At 44.3% G+C, this 17,752-nt stretch overlaps 1 protein-coding gene across 1 annotated transcript in view; it reads left to right on the plus strand.

Moving 5' to 3' along the window:
• The window catches only part of LOC123733063 (scavenger receptor cysteine-rich type 1 protein M130), a 44,129-nt gene that overhangs the window by 3,797 nt on the left and 22,580 nt on the right, over nt 1-17,752 (plus strand). The window contains exons 2-8 of the mRNA XM_082978285.1: nt 7,382-7,411; nt 7,643-7,718; nt 8,256-8,690; nt 8,816-9,094; nt 9,552-9,863; nt 9,967-10,055; nt 10,182-10,211. Of these exons, the coding sequence (XP_082834411.1) occupies nt 7,382-7,411; nt 7,643-7,718; nt 8,256-8,690; nt 8,816-9,094; nt 9,552-9,863; nt 9,967-10,055; nt 10,182-10,211 (1,251 nt within the window). The remainder of the gene's footprint in view (nt 1-7,381; nt 7,412-7,642; nt 7,719-8,255; nt 8,691-8,815; nt 9,095-9,551; nt 9,864-9,966; nt 10,056-10,181; nt 10,212-17,752) is intronic.

Consider the following 17,752-nt stretch of genomic DNA (forward strand, 5'->3'; position numbering starts at 1 on the left):
ATCCTGTGGTGCGATTTTCAAAACCTTAAAAATCCTATTACTTCAATTTCTCAAACATATGACTATTTTACAGCCTTTAAAGATAAGACTCTCGTTAATCTAACCACACTGTCCGATTTCAAAAAGGCTTTACAACGAAAGCAAAACATTAGATTATGTCAGCAGAGTACCAAGCCAGAAATAATCAGACACCCATTTTTCAAGCCAGCATATAATGTCACCAAAACCCAGAACACAGCTAAATGCAGCACTCACCTTTGATGATCTTCATCAGATGACAACCCTAGGACATTATGTTATACAATACATGCATGTTTTGTTCAATCAAGTTCATATTTATATCAAAAACCAGCTTTTTACATTAGCATGTGACGTTCAGAACTAGCATACCCCCCGCAAACTTCCGGGGAATTCGCTAACATTTTACTAAATTACTCACGATAAACGTTCACAAAAAGCATAACAATTATTTTAAGAATTATAGATACAGACCTCCTCTATGCACTCGATATGTCCGATTTTAAAATAGCTTTTTGGTGAAAGCACATTTTGCAATATTCTAAGTACATAGCCCAGGCATCACGGGCTCGCTATTTAGACACCCGGCAAGTTTAGCACTCACCATAATCATATTTACTATTATAAAAATTTCATTACCTTTTGTTGTCTTCGTCAGAATACACACCCAGGACAGCTACTTCAATAACAAATGTTGGTTTGGTCCAAAATAATCCATCGTTATATCCGAATAGCGGCGTTTTGTTCGTGCGTTCCAGACACTATCCGAAATAGTAAAGAAGTGTCACGCGCTTGGCGCAATTCGTGACAATAAAATTCTAAGTATTCCATTACCGTACTTCGAAGCATGTCAACCGCTGTTTAAAATCTATTTTTACGACATTTTTCTCGTAGAAAAGCGATAATATTCCGACAGGGAATCTCCTTTTCGGCAAACAGAGGAAAAAATCCCAAAGGCGGGGGCGGTCGGGGTCACGCGCATAAGCTAGTGTCTCTTGATCGGCCACTTGAGAAAGGCGATAATGTGTTTCCGCCTGGGGCTGGAATGACGACATTCTGTTTTTTCCCGGGCTCTGAGCGCCTATGGACGACGTGGGAAGTGTCACGTTAGAGCAGAGATCCTTAGTAAATGATAGAGATGGAAAAGAAGTTCAACAAATGGTCAGACAGGCCACTTCCTGTAAAGGAATCTCTCAGGTTTTGACCTGCCATTTGAGTTCTGTTATACTCACAGACACCATTCAAACAGTTTTAGAAAATTTAGGGTGTTTTCTATCCATATGTAATAAGTATATGCAGATTCTAGTTACTGAGTAGGAGTGGTAACCAGATTAAATCGGGTATGTTTTTTATCCAGCCGTGTCAATGCTGCCCCCTAGCCCTAACAGGTTAACTGATCTGATTTGCTTAAAAGTTTGTCACATCATAGAAGTCAGGAAGTATTGAGATAGAAGTAATATAGCCGAGCAGTATTTCTCACTCTCAGTCCACTCACTCATGACAGTACACTTGTTTCGTCAGTGGAGCCCCAGTTAGAGGCAGATATGATACCTGCAGTGATATTGACGATCCTGTTCTGGTGTACAGGTAAGATGCTGTTATACTGATATACACTTGTGACAGTTACTGAGAAATGTTTTGATATTGTAAGATATATTATCATTTGCAGGGTTAGTAAAGAACATGCAACTGGAAGCAGACAGTAAAAATCTGTCTTAAAGCAGGACAATGATGTGATGACCTGTAAATGTACTTTACTGTAGCCTAACTGTCCATCTGGGGACAGGCACTAATGTCAGTTAACTTGTTATGGATAGGGGGCAGTATTTTCACGGCCGGATAAAAAACGTACCCGATTTAATCTGATTATTACTCCTGCCCAGAAACTAGAATATGCATATAATGATTAGCTTTGGATAGAAAACACTCCAAAGTTTCTAAAACTGTTTGAATGGTGTCTGTGAGTATAACAGAACTCATTTGGCAGGCCAAAACCTGAGAAGATTCCTTACATGAAGTCCCCTCTCTGGCCATTTCTTGGCCTTCTACACTTCTTTATTGAAAACTGAGGATCTCTGCTGTAACGTGACACTTCCTACGGCTCCCATAGGCTCTCAGAAGGCGGCAGAATGTTGAATGATGACTTTGCAGGCCATGGCTGAACGAAAACAACGACTCCCGGTCGGAATATTATCGCTTTTTTACGAGAAAAATCGCATAAAAATTGATTTTAAACAGCGTTTGACATGCTTCGAAGTACGGTAATGGAATATTTTGAAATATTTTGTCACGAAACGCGCCGGGCGCGTCACCATTCGGATAGTGTCTTGAATGCACAACAAAACGCCGCTATTTGGATATAACTATGGATTATTTGGAACCAAACCAACATTTGTTATTGAAGTAGAAGTCCTGGGAGTGCATTCTGACGAAGAACAGCAAAGGTAATCCAATTTTTCTTATAGTAAATCTGAGTTTGGTGAGGGCCAAACTTGGTGGGTGTCAAAATAGCTAGCCTGTGATGGCGAGCTATCTACTCAGAATATTGCAAAATGTGCTTTCACCGAAAAGCTAGCGGAACGTCTAGATGTAAGAGGTTGGTGTGATGGTCAGTGTTATTAGAACCAAGGTAAGACCCAAATGCAGACAACAGGAGCAGGCAAAGACAGGTCAAGGCAGGCAGGGGTCGATAGTCCAGAGTAAGGGGACAAAGGTACAGGATGGCAGGCATGCTCAGGGTAGGCAGAGGTCGGTAATCCAGAAGAGGGCAGAGGTACAGATCAGCAAGCAGGCTCAGGCAGAGTGGTCAGGCAGACGGGCTCAGAGTCAGGACAAGCAGAGTGGTCAGGCAGGTGGGCTCAGAGTCAGGGCAGGCAAGGGTCAAAACCAGGAGGACAAGAAAACAGAGACTGGGGAAAAAGCAGGCGCAGACACAAACCACTGGTAGACTCGAACAAATACACAGGGGATAATGGGGAAGATGGGCTACACCTGGAAGGGGGTGGAGATAATCACAAAGACAGGTGAAACAGATCAGTGTGAGACACAATGTTCCCTCTAAATTGCAGATAAATCAGCCAACAGTGAGAAGCACGAGATTGAACTTCACTAAATGTTCTAGAACAGTGGTCACCAACCGGTTGATCTCCATGGCATTCCTAGTGGATCGCCAAACATTGCTGTAAAAACCCACGATAAAGCCTTGTGTTCCTATTAATGGGGGGGTCTCGGGCTGTTGGCAGTAGGTGCACCTGATTCAGTTGCCCTGCACGCCGGGTAGGCAAACTGTTGCCATATTGAACCATTTGATGTGTCTGAATGTACAAACTGCCTTTCTGGCTGGCCCAGAGAGCAAATCAAGTGCACTATAGGGCTACCGCTGGCCAATCGGATGTAGCCAGGAGTGGTATGGTGTTGATATCGTGTAGTCATAGTAACCAGGAGTGGTATGGTGTTGATATGGTGTAGACATAGTAACCAGGAGTGGTATGGTGTTGATATTGTGTAGTCATAGTAACCAGGAGTGGTCTGGTGTTGATATTGTGTTGTCATAGTAACCAGGACTTGTATGGTGTTGATATGGTGTAGTCATAGTAACCAGGAGTGCTATGGTGTTGATATGGTGTAGTCATAGTAACCAGGAGTGGTATGGTGTTGATATGGTGTAGTCATAGTAACCAGGAGTGGTATGGTGTTGATATTGTGCAGTCATAGTAACCAGGAGTGGTATGGTGTTGACATGGTGTAGTCATAGTAACCAGGAGTGGTATGGTGTTGATATGGTGTAGTCATAGTAACCAGGAGTGGTATGGTGTTGATATGGTGTAGTCATAGTAACCAGGAGTGGTATGGTGTTGATATTGTGCAGTCATAGTAACCAGGAGTGGTATGGTGTTGATATTGTGCAGTCATAGTAACCAGGAGTGGTATGGTGTTGATATGGTGTAGTCATAGTAACCAGGAGTGGTATGATGTTGATATGGTGTAGTCATAGTAACCAGGAGTGGTATGGTGTTGATATTGTGTAGTCATAGTAACCAGGAGTGGTATGGTGTTGATATGGTGTAGTCATAGTAACCAGGAGTGGTATGGTGTTGATATGGTGTAGTCATAGTAACCAGGAGTGGTATGGTGTTGATATTGTGTTGTCATAGTAACCAGGAATGGTATGGTGTTGATATGGTGTAGTCATAGTAACCAGGAGTGGTATGGTGTTGATATGGTGTAGTCATAGTAACCAGGAGTGGTATGGTGTTGATATTGTGTTGTCATAGTAACCAGGAATGGTATGGTGTTGATATGGTGTAGTCATAGTAACCAGGAGTGGTATGGTGTTGATATGGTGTAGTCATAGTAACTAGGAGTGGTATGGTGTTGATATTGTGTAGTCATAGTAACCAGGAGTGGTATGGTGTTGATATTGTGTAGTTATAGTAACCAGGAGTGGTATGGTATTGATATTGTGTAGTTATAGTAACCAGGAGTGGTATGGTGTTGATATGGTGTAGTTATAGTAACCAGGAGTGGTATGGTGTTGATATGGTGTAGTCATAGTAACCAGGAGTGGGATGGTGTTGATATCTCTGGCGTACCGTTGGACACTGCTGTTTATCTGTATTATTGCCCTGTCTGGAGAATGTAGCTGGGATCATATTTCTGAATTCCCAGAATGCCCTGTTAGGGTGAAAGAAGTTGAGGAGTCAAGGATCAGGGCTGTACAGCAAGTCTCCTATGTGGAGGTGGTGAAGAGAGTTGAAGGGAAAAGAGGCCACAGTTCTGAAGAAGATATGGAGGTGGATGTACCACAACCAGTTGCAAATGTTATACGTCAATCAAGTGATCTGGATACACTTATTGTGGAAAAGGTGGATTTTGTAGCATTTACAGCCACAGTTATTCATTGTACTGTACATTATTATAACTGCAGCCGAGAAGTTTTTGGGCCTCCAAGACTTACGGCAGAAGCACTTCAAGGACTACTGTCACCAGGAAATGTCCCTCCATCACAGGATCCCTCTGAGCCTGTGTAGGGACCTGATTAAAATAGAAAAGCAGGCTGATTTAGGGAGATAGGGAGGAGAAAAGAGAGGAGAGGAGAGGGGGAGGAGAAGCGGAGAGGGGAATAAGAGAAGCGGGGGGAGAAGCAGAGATGGGAATAAGAGAAGCGGGGGGAGAAGCGGAGAGGGGGATAAGAGGAGCGGGGGAGGAGAAAGGGAGGAGAGGAGAGGGGGAGGAGAGGAGAGGAGAAGAGAGGAGAGGGGGTAGGGGAGTAGAGGACATGAGAGGGGCTGAAGAGAGAGACGAGGAGGGGGGGAGAATAAGAGGGGGAGGGGAGAAGAGGAGAGGGGGAAAGAGGAGAGGGAGAGGAGAGGGGAGAAGAGGAGAGGGGGTGAGCGAGAGAAGAAGAGAAGGAGAGAATAGTAGAGGGGGAGAAGAGTAGAAGAGGAGAGGGGGGAGAAGCGGAGAGGGGGAAAGAGGAGGGGTGGTGGAGAGGGGGAGGAGAGGAGAGAGGGAAGAGAGGAGAGGGTGAGAAGGGGAGAGGAGGAGAATAGGAAAAGAGTAGATGAGAGGTGGAGAAAAGAAGAGGAGAAGAGAGGGGGAGAAGAGGAGACTGGGAGAAGTGAAAATGGAGAGAAGAGGAGAAGAGAGGGGTAGACTAAGAGGAGGAGGAGAAGAGAGGGGGAGGAGAAGAGGCGAGTGGGAGAACAGGAGAGGGGGAGAAGAGGAGAGGCGAGGGGGAGAAGAGAAGAAGAGGAGATGAGAGAGGGGAGAAGAGGAGAAGAGGCGAACAGAGTAGAGGAGAAGAGGAGAAGAGAGGGGGAGGAGAAGGGGGGAGAAGGGGGAGAAGAGGAGAAGAGAGGGGGAGGAGAAGAGGGGGGAAGAGGAGAAGAGTGGGGGAGGAGAAGAGAGGGGGGAGAAGAGGAGAAGAGAGGGGGAGGAGAAGAGAGGGGGAGGAGAAGAGAGGGTGAGGAGAAGAGAGGGGGAGAAGAGGAGAGAAGGGGGAGAAGAGGAGAAGGGAGGGGGAGGAGAAGAGGGGGAGAAGAAGAGAGGGGGAGGTGAAGAGGAGGGTGGGAGAAGAGGAGAGGGGGGTTAGAGATTGGAGAGGGGGAGAAGAGTAGAGGCGAGGGGGAGAAGAGTAGAGGCGAGGGGGAGGAGGAATGGGAGAGAAGAGGAAGAGGAGAGAAGAGGAGAAGAGAGGTGGAGAAGAGGAGGATAGAGGGGGAGAAGATCAGAAGAGAGAGGAGGAGAGGGGGAGAAGAGAAGAGGATATGAGGAGAAGGGGGGAGAGGAGAAGGGGAGGAAAGGAGTGGGGGGACTACCACCTAGTGGCCATAAGTGGAACTGTCCTGTCAGTGTGTTTTTACTGCTGGCTCAAAACAACACATGACCTGCATACATGATATGATTCATGTGTGAGTACTAAAAACATATGAATATAGTATTTTATAGTATATTTATTATATATGTGGGTCTGATAAGTAAACACTCTTAATGTTTAATGTTTTAGCACATTGTTTGCTGTAGCGTTAACAATCATTTAAAACATCCCCAAACCCTTTTTCCTCCTCCACCAAACTTTACAGTTGACACTACGCATTGGGGCAGGTAGCGTTCTCCTGGCATCCGCCAAACCCAGATTTGTACGTCGAATTGCCAGATGGTGAAGCGTGATTCATCACTCCAGAGAACACGTTTTTACTGCTCCAGAGTCCGATGTAGGCGATCTTTACACCTTTCCAGCCGACCCTTGGCATTTCCCATGGTGATCTTAGGCTTGTGTGCGGCTGCTCACCATGGAAACCCATTTCATGAAGCTCCCAACAAACAGTTATTGTGCTGACGTTGCTTCCAGAGGCAGTTTGGAACTCGTTAGTGAGTGTTGCAACCGAGGTCAGCCGCCGTTGTTCCTAGATGTTTCCACTTCACAATAACAGCACTTACAGTTGACCGGGGCAGCTCTAGCAGGGCAGAAATTTGACCATCTGAAAGTTGGCATCCTATGATGGTGCCATGTTGAAAGTCACTGAGCTCTTCATTAAGGCCATTCTACTGCCAATGTTTGTCTATGGAGATTGCATGGCTTGATTTTATACATCTGTCAGGAAGGGGTGTGGCTGAAATAGAATCCACTAATTTGAAGGGGTGTCCACATACTTTTGTATATATAGTGTATGTACACATGGGTGTTGTTGCACCATACCAACGATAAGCCTGTCTTCCCCATCACATCATGAAAGGTCATGTTGATGTTCATTTAACCTCTGTCTCTCTCTTCCTCTGACTCATCCCTTTCTCCTTTGTTTCTCTCTATCTCTCTGTCTCTTTCTCTCTCTTTCTCCTCTGTCTCTCTCTTTCTCCTCAGATCTCCAGGCTCAAAGCGTCAGTCCACCAGGTAGGTAGAGTATAAATCTACAGTGATTATAGCAGTTCAATATTAGTCAACTTTATTATCCCACATGGAGAAATTCATGTGTCCATACAAACCATTGTAAACCCCAATAACAAGTAGTGTTTTATGGAACTACTAATACTTGTCAACCACAAAGCACTACTGCTGTTAGAATAACAGAATCACTGTCATCATCTGTCCTCACCACTGTGTTTTCCTCTCTGCTGTTTACAGCTGAACTCTCAGTCAGACTGGTGGATGGGACCACTTCCTGTTCTGGGACAGTGGAAGTCTTCTACAGAGGAGAGTGGTCAGGTCTATGTCCTGGGTGGTGGTGGGACATGATGAGAGAGGTTAAGGTTGTGTGTAGGGAGCTGCACTGTGGCAATCCTGTAGCTGAATCTAGAGGACCTCTGATTCAATATGGAAGAAGAGGAGTCATACTATTTAGTTGTAGTGGGGATGAGTCTTCTATTAGACAGTGTAACATCATAGGAGGAGACCCTGGTTTCTGTTATGGTGAATATTATCATCATGTGACCTGTTCAGGTAAGAGACTGGTCATATTGAGAGATTTATTTATACATTATACAATATTACCATGTATCATGTTTATGTGTTTTTATTTCATTTAAATAGAGGGAGAGATGTCAGATGTATTTAAACATTATATTTGTGTTTGTCATATTGGTTTATGGGAGATGTTCATGGGCAGATCATTGTAGTTCAGATGGTACTGAAGTGAAGCTGCCTGATGGATGTCCAGCTGTTTATTTTCTATAAAGTGAAGTGAACTCATTCCTGTCTCCTGCCTGCATTATTCCCAACCCTATCCTGAGTGACTAAGAACCCATTTCTACCTCTTACAGTATCAAACATAGCAAACTACAATCTTTTATCCAACATATTTGTGTTTTGTCCTTGACAGTGTCATCAACAAAACTGATTGAATGTTCAACCAAGTCTTTTTCTCCAGAGTCTGTGCGGCTTGTGGATGGAGCTGGTCTCTGCTCTGGGAGAGTGGAGGTGAAGTCCAATCAGTCCTGGGCCTCAGTGTGTGAAGCTGACTTTGACCGGCAGGATGCAGAGGTAGTCTGTGGGGAGCTTGGCTGTGGGGCTCCTGCAGCTCTACAGGGGGGGCTCTATGGAGAAGGTGAGGGTCAGACCTGGGATAAAGAGTTCCAGTGTAAAGGCAAAGAGTCCCTTCTCCTGGACTGTGACACCTCAGACAGAGAAAACAACACCTGTCTACCTGGTAATGTTGTTGGACTCACCTGCTCAGGTAAGAAACAGTTTGTCACTCAATCAACATTGTTTCTCACCTAGAGTGGAGAATATGAGAGACAATATAGATGTGTTTTAGTGAGAAAATAGTAAGATTACTGTCTCTCTCTTTTCTTTTCTTAGAGCCTGATGATGTGAGGCTGGTGGGAGGAGGCAGTCGCTGTGCTGGTGGAGTGGAGCGGTACGACCAGGGAGAGTGGAGGACTGTGGGAGCTGGAGACTGGAACCTGAGGGATGTAGCTGTAGTAGTGTGTAGACAGCTGGGTTGTGGCTCCATTGTTTCAGTTCTACCTGGAGACACCACTAGAGGGAATAACATTATCTGTTCTGGGTCTGAGTCTGTACTGAGGGAGTGTTGGAGAATTTATTATCTCTCTCCTGGACTCACTGTGATCTGCTCAGGTAATAACAAGATATTATAATTATAGTCAACTGATTTCCTTCGTTCATACAACTTCCTCTGCACCTCTCATGATGACTGTTTAGCTTGTCAGTCTGCTATACTAAATAGATCACTCAGTCAAGTAGGAATCAAATACAACTTAAATATCCCAGAATGCTTTTGTATTTGAGTGTTATCTCAGTGAACGTCTCTACTCACTACCACTGTCACATGTCATGTTATTGTCATTTCTAAATGAGGAAAGTAGTTGAGGAGCTACGTTTTCTTTATCTCTCCTCTTGTTCCAGATGTCCTGCTGAAGCCTGATATCAACATATGTTGTCTCAGTGACTGTAGGCCCACTACTCATGTTGCCCTGTGAGGGAGGGTGGCTAGCACTGTTACATGCTGATGTTATTGTCATATCTATAGGAAACTAGTTGAAGAGGTTTTTCTTGTTCTCTTTTATTGATACAGTCCAGCCTGAAATCTCCCTGACTGACTCAATGGGAGGGGTCTCCAGGGGCCACCAGGGGCCCGAGGTGTTCAGGGGCTACAGCTTCACCATCACCTGCTCCACTCAGCCACAGTACCCAGGAGGCTCCTTCCTCCTCACGTTCACCGGCTCCAACAGAACCCAGACCCAGCCAGCTGTCAATCACTCTGCTGCCTTCCTCTTCCCTGCTGCAGATGACTCCCACCAAGGGAACTACAGATGTGTTTATGACAATTATGTTTTCTCTCATGACTTCTCCTCTGAGAGTGAGCTCCTCTCCCTCACCATCACAGGTAACTGAACATGAACCAGACTTATAACTTTGTCATTGACAGATTTCCCACAGATCTATGTGATGATGATCAGTCCCCTCATCAAAGGTGTTTCTGTTTGCAGCCTCTCCTCTGCCAGCCTTCATCATCATCATTGTTGTAGTGGTGCTGATCCTACTGACAGCCATCACCACCTTATACCTGTACTACAAGGTAAAGACATTTACTCAGACGTTACAAGTCATTTAAACTAGAGGGAGAGGGTGAGAGGAGAGGGAGGGAGAGAGAATGGAGATACTAGAGAGTAAATGTCTGACTGTTGGTGCTGTGTCTCCCTAGCCCACCAGGAGGCAGAAGAGAGTGAACAGGGTGAGCAGCATGGATCTTTATGTCAATGCCATGGAGATGGTCTCTCTGAGCTCCAGAGCTGAAGCTGGACCGGGAGAGGAGAGAGCAGCCCAGGGGACGGAGTAGGAGTAGAATGAAGCTGACCCTACATGCTGATCTTAGGTCAGTTTTGTGTTTTAAATGGATGGTCAGCAGTGGACTGGTGTTTAAAATGTGGTGACAAACCTGAAGTGGTTCTAATTTTAATAACAAGTTCAGAATTAGTTTATCTTTCTAGAACCTTGGAAGAAATCTAAAAGGAGTGACTGCAACCACCATTATTCCTTTTAGTTTGGTTTTTACCACCAGAGAAACATGGGGTTCTGGGTAACATGGGGTTCTGGGTAACATGGGATTTTGGGTACATTTATTTTCTCTTTAATTAGTGTCTCTTAGATTCTTTATCTTATTTAGTGTCTCTTAGATTCTTTATCTTATTTAGTGTCTCTTATATTCTTTATCTTATATAGTGTCTCTTAGATTCTTTATCTTATTTAGTGTCTCTTAGATTCTTTATCTTATTTAGTGTCTCTTAGATTCTTTATCTTATTTAGTGTCTCTTAGATTCTTTATCTTATTTAGTGTCTCTTAGATTCTTTATCTTATTTAGTGTCTCTTAGATTCTTTATCTTATTTAGTGTCTCTTAGATTCTTTGTCTTATTTAGTGTCTCTTAGATTCTTTGTCTTATTTAGTCTCTTAGATTCTTTATCTTATTTAGTGTCTCTTAGATTCTTTATCTTATTTAGTGTCTCTTAGATTCTTTATCTTATTTAGTGTCTCTTAGATTCTTTATCTTATTTAGTGTCTTAGATTCTTTATCTTATTTAGTCTCTTAGATTCTTTATCTTATTTAGTGTCTTAGATTCTTTATCTTATTTAGTGTCTTAGATTCTTTATCTTATTTAGTGGCTCTTAGATTCTTTATCTTATTTAGTCTCTTAGATTCTTTATCTTATTTAGTGTCTCTTAGATTCTTTATCTTATTTAGTGTCTCTTAGATTCTTTATCTTATTTAGTGTCTCTTAGATTCTTTATCTTATTTAGTGTCTCTTAGATTCTTTATCTTATTTAGTCTCTTAGATTCTTTATCTTATTTAGTGTCTCTTAGATTCTTTATCTTATTTAGTGTCTCTTAGATTCTTTATCTTATTTAGTGTCTTAGATTCTTTATCTTATTTAGTGTCTCTTAGATTCTTTATCTTATTTAGTGTCTCTTAGATTCTTTATCTTGAAGTGTTTCCATTATTAGTCCATGTATTATTATAATCATCTGGTCATTCTTGGTATTTTGAAACATTTCTCAACTCTCATGATGTTATTGATTATAAATGTTATAATATTGATTATTGATTATGATGTAGATTATTGTTATGATGTTGCTCTCTAAACTGCCATGTAATCAACTGAATGCTTTTAATAAAATTACAGGCTGTCAGTCTTGTGTGATTCCCCTCTTGGACAGACTACAACATACAGTATGAATTAACTGAGATCAGTATTGTGTGATTCCCCTCTTGGACAGACTACAACATATAGTATGAATTAACTGAGATCAGTCTTGTGTGATTCCCCTCTTGGACAGACTACAACATACAGTATGAATTAACTGAGATCAGTATTGTGTGATTCCCCTCTTGGACAGACTACAACATATAGTATGAATTAACTGAGATCAGTCTTGTGTGATTCCCCTCTTGGACAGACTACAACATACAGTATGAATTAACTGAGATCAGTCTTGTGTGATTCCCCTCTTGGACAGACTACAACATACAGTATGAATTAACTGAGATCAGTATTGTGTGATTCCCCTCTTGGACAGACTACAACATATAGTATGAATTAACTGAGATCAGTATTGTGTGATTCCCCTCTTGGACAGACTACAACAAATAGTATGAATTACAGTTTTTTACAATCGCTAGGACCCATTTCTCAATACTTAGGTCACTTTTTCAAAACTCTTCACAGTTCTCCTAACCAACTTTCAGCTTGGCACAGCAGTTCATTTCACATCCAAAATGCACTAAAACTACCAAATCACTTCATACATGTCTCAAATCAACTCGTTCTTCCATAACAGTAGCAAAGGTTGTCACCCAACAAGCACACTGTCACTCATAAAACAACGACCTAAACATCACTAACAACAGGCAGCATTACACAATGTTTTCTATACATAACAATAATGACACCTCTCTACTGTTTAGAATTCACTGTAGTATATGTTACAATAATGACACCTCTCTACTGTTTATAATTCACTGCAGTATATGTTACAGGAATGACACCTCTCTACTGTTTATAATTCACTGTAGTATATGTTACAATAATGACACCTCTCTACTGTTTATAATTCACTGCAGTATATGTTACAGGAATGACACCTCTCTACTGTTTATAATTCACTGTAGTATATGTTACAGGAATGATACCTCTCTACTGTTTATAATTCACTGCAGTATATGTTACAGGAATGATACCTCTCTACTGTTTATAATTCACTGCAGTATATGTTACAGGAATGACACCTCTCTACTGTTTATAATTCACTGCAGTATATGTTACAGGAATGACACCTCTCTACTGTTTACAATTCACTGCAGTATATGTTACAGGAATGACACCTCTCTACTGTTTACAATTCACTGCAGTATATGTTACAGGAATGAATCAGACATTGAGATTGAGGAATGGAGAGTCAGGTGGGAGGAACATAATTCCTCTGTGGGGTTGAGGAGTGGAGAGTAAGGTGGGAGGAACATAATTCCTCTGTGGGGTTGAGGAGTGGAGAGTAAGGTGGGAGGAACATAATTCCTCTGTGGGGTTGAGGAGTGGAGAGTCAGGTGGGAGGAACATAATTCCTCTGTGGGGTTGAGGAGTGGAGAGTCAGGTGGGAGGAACATAATTCCTCTGTGGGGTTGAGGAGTGGAGAGTCAGGTGGGAGGAACGTAATTCCTCTGTGGGGTTGAGGAGTGGAGAGTCAGGTGAGAGGAACATAATTCCTCTGTGGGGTTGAGGAGTGGAGAGTAATGTGGGAGGAACATAATTCCTCAGTGGGGTTGAGGAGTGGAGAGTCAGGTGGGAGGAACATAATTCCTCAGTGGGGTTGAGGAGTGGAGAGTCAGGTGGGAGGAACATAATTCCTCTGTGGGGTTGAGGAGTGGAGAGTAAGGTGAGAGGAACATAACCAGTAACCTTTTCCACTCTTGGTCCGGCTCAGCTTGACCCTGACCTCTGAAATGAATGATTTAAAAAACTGACAAAAGCAAATTAATTAAATTAGATTTAATCTCATCTGCAAAGAGAGTTACACATTTGCATGGAAGGGGAATGTACACTACATGACCAATAAGTATGTGGACACCTGCTCATCTAACATCTCATTCCAAAATCATGGGTCTTAATATGGAGTTGGTCCCCCCTTTGCTGCTATAACAGCCTCCACTCTTCTGGGAAGGCTTTCCACTAGATGTTGGAACATTGTTGTGGGGACTTGCTTCCATTCAGCCACAACAGCATTAGTGAGGTTGGGTGATTAGGCCTGGCTCACAGTCGGCGTTTCAACTCATCCCTAAAGGTATTCAATGGGGTTTAGGTCAGGGCTCTGTGCAGACCAGTAAAGTTCTTCCACATCGATCTCAACAAACTATTTCTGTATGGACCTCGCTTTGTGTACAGGGGGCATTGTCATTCTGAAACAGGACAGGGCCTTCTCCAAACTGTTGCCACAAAGTTGGAAGCACAGAATAGTCTAGAATGTCATTGTATGCTGTAGCGATTAGTTTTCCCTTCAATGGAACTAAGGGGCCTAACCCGATCCATTAAAAACAACCCCAGACCATTATTCATCCTCCACCAAACTTTACAGTTGGCACTCTGCATTGGGGCAGGTAGCATTCTCCTGGCATCTGCCAAACCCAGGCTTGTGGTTCGGACTGCCAGATGGTGAAACGTGATTCATCACTCCAGAGAACGCGTTTCCACTCCAGCCTACGCGTGGCATTGCGCATGGTGATCTTAGGCTTGTGTGCTGCTGCTCTGCTATAGAAACCCATTTCATGAAGCTCCAGACAAACAGTTCTTGTGCTGAAGTTTCTTCCAGAGGAAGTGTGGAACTCGGTAGTGAGTGTTGCAACCGAGGACAGTTGATTTTTACCCGCGATGCACTTCAGCACTCGCGGTCCCATTCTGTGAGCTTGTGTGAGCTACCACTTCGCGGCTAAGCCACTGCTGCTCCTAGACATATCCACTTCACAATAACAGCCCTTACAGTTGACCGGGGCAGCTAAAGCAGGGTACAAATGATGAACTGACTTGTTGGAAAGGTAACATACTATGATGGTGCCATGTTGATTGTCACTGAGTTCTTCAGTAAGGCCATTCTACTGCCAATGTTTGTTTATGGAGATTGCATGGCTGTGTGCTTGATTTTATTCACAGGTCAGGAACGGGTGTTGCTGAAATAGCCAAATCCACTAATTTGAAGGGTGTCCACATACTTTTGTACATACTGTAAGGTGTAGCTGGGTCGGCCCGTCCTCCACCACCCCAACACATCCCACTCAGCTTTAGGATCTTAGTGAAACATTCATTATTGGTTTCAGGAGTGTTAGGTCAAGGCCAGAGTGACAACCCACAGGACAGCAGACCACCAGGACAGGACTGAACAACCCAGCAGCTATTAAAACATGAAGTGATCATGTTTTTTATACAGACTCCTTTTGTCGTACAGTATTCCATATAAGGCATCCTGACCTCATGAAAGTTGACCAGTAAATCAAATCCAGTGATACATAATGAGACATTTCTGCCATCCATTGTGACATTGTTGGAGGATAACCAACCTTCTAATTAATGATAATGCATTTCTGAGCTGCTATAAATGGTTGGTTACATAGTTTCTTCTGATAACAGTCTCTGGTATCAACATTTCCAAGCCAACAAATACAGGGAGAATCTGTAGACATGTTGAGATAAAAGAGCATCCTCTTGACCAGAATTCAGCCAGAATTCACAAGACCATAACATCTGCAAATATGTCCCCTTTTGTGGATGGGGGGTTAATCAACCACAAGGCTACCTTGGTCCTAACTGTCACAGGTTACGTTGGTCCTAACTGTCTCATATGTCCTTCTCCCCCTCTCCTCTTCTCCCCTCTCCTCTCCTCTTCTCTCCCTCTCCTCTTCTCCCCCTCTCCTCTCCTCTTCTCCCCCTCTCCTCTCCTCTTCTCCCCCTCTCCTCTTCTCCACACTCTCCTCTTCTCCACACTCTCCTCTTCTCCACACTCTCCCCTTCTCTCCCTCTCCTCTTCTCCCCCTCTCCTCTTCTCCACACTCTCCTCTTCTCCCCCCTCTCCTCTTCTCCCCCTCTCCTCTTCTCCCCCTCTACCCTTCTCCCCCATCTCCTGATCTCATTCTCCCTCCCATTTATATAATATGCATTAGAAGAGGGGAGGGAGGGAGAAGAGAGTAATGATCAGAACCAGACCGAGGGGAGGGAAGGGGGAGGACCAGATGGAGGAAGGGGGAGAGTGAAAATATAATTTTATCACTGAGTTCTCACCAGTGATGTCATCATAACCAGTAACCTTTTCCTCTCTTGTCCCAGTCCAGCCTGACCCTGACATATAGCATCAGACCTGTTGAGTTGACTTGGGTAACAGACCTCTAGCTTCTACACCACATCCCCCCTTCTCCTGCTCTAACATGAGACCTCATCAGTACTCATTTTGGGTGCTGGTACTGTTTATATTTAGGTGCTGGAACATTAATCCAATATTCTATAAGAGGTGAACTCAAGCAGTAGACAGTTAGAGGTGATATTATAGGACACTATGTGAAACGTTGCTGCTCTGCCAGCAGTTTCCTGTGGAGTTTTTTTAACATATCAGTTTGCTGTAGTGTGTTCAACCACTGATCCAAGATAAGTTGCTAAGAAGTTTATCTCACATCATTGAGCTGAGTCAAGATCAACAAGTCCAACACTATATGCCAGGAAGAGAGAGAGAACTAGAGAGAGAGATGAGCAGAGAGAGAGAGAGGGAGGAGAGAGAAGGGGTGGGGAGAGCAGAGGACAGGAGGGGAGAGAGGAGGGTAGGGGAGGGAGGTGGGTAAGGGAGAGAAAAGGAGAGGGGAGAGGGAGATTTGTGGGGGAAAGAGAAAGAGAGAGAAGCGGAGGCTAGAGAGAAGGTGAGGGGAGAGAGATAATTGTGGATGAGAGAGAAAGAGTAAGGGAAGTGTTCCACAGGGTCCTCCAGCCAGATGGCTCCACTAGGGTCCTCTCAGCCAGATGGCTCCACTAGGGCCCTCTCAGCCAGCTGGCTCCACTAGGGCCCTCTCAGTCATCTGGCTCCACTAGGGCCCTCTCAGTCAGCTGGCTCCACTAGGGCCCTCTCAGTCAGCTGGCTCCACTAGGGCCCTCTCAGCCAGCTGGCTCCACTAGGGCCCTCTCAGTCAGCTGGCTCCACTAGGGCCCTCTCAGCCAGCTGGCTCCACTAGGGCCCTCTCAGTCAGATGGCTCCAGTAGGGCCCTCTCAGTCAGCTGGCTCCACTAGGGCCCTCTCAGTCAGCTGGCTCCACAAGGGCCCTCTCAGCCAGCTGGCTCCACTAGGGCCCTCTCAGTCAGCTGGCTCCACTAAGGCCCTCTCAGTCATCTGGCTCCACTAGGGCCCTCTCAGCCAGCTGGCTCCACTAGGGCCCTCTCAGTCAGAATTCTCCACTAGGGCCCTCTCAGTCATCTGGCTCCACTAGGGCCCTCTCAGTCATCTGGCTCCACTAGGGCCCTCTCAGTCAGCTGGCTCCACTAGGGCCCTCTCAGTCAGCTGGCTCCACTAGGGCCCTCTCAGTCAGATGGCTCCACTAGGGCCCTCTCAGCCAGCTGGCTCCACTAGGGCCCTCTCAGCCAGCTGCCTCCACTAGGGCCCTCTCAGCCATCTGGCTCCACTAGGGCCCTCTCAGTCAGCTGGTGTCTGTAGGAGAGTGTGAGCTGTGTGAACAAAAAGTAGAAGTACAAATGTCAAGGGAAATGAACTAAAGTGATAAATCTAGTCCTAGGTTTTATTTACTGTGGTGTTTGTTCTCCACTGGTTAACCTGTTCTCATCACAACAGGTCACACATTCTGCTGCCATGATTGCACACTGTGGTATTTCACCTAACAGATAAAGGAGCTTGTCAATATTATATTTGTTTTCAAATTATTTTGGGGTCCTTGTAATCTGAGAGAAATATGTGTCTGTTATATCGTCTTACATTTGACAGGAGGTTAGGAAGTGCAGTTCGTTTCCACCTCATTTTGTGAGCAGTGGGCACATAGCCTGTCTTCTCTCTGCCTATGGCGACCTCTCTCAATAGCAAGGCTATGTTCACTGAATCTGTAAATAGTCACTTTTTTTCTCAGTTTTCTATCAGTCATGGTGGGCAGCTAGTTTGCCATCATTTATGTATGTTTGGTTATAATTTGTTTGGGCCAGACTGTCTGAGTGCTGTGCTGAGGATTTGTTGGGTTAGTAGTGGTTTGT

The sequence above is a fragment of the Salmo salar genome, chromosome 08, assembly GCF_965601325.2.
Source record: "Salmo salar chromosome 08, fSalSal1, whole genome shotgun sequence".
Lineage (NCBI taxonomy): Eukaryota > Metazoa > Chordata > Actinopteri > Salmoniformes > Salmonidae > Salmo > Salmo salar.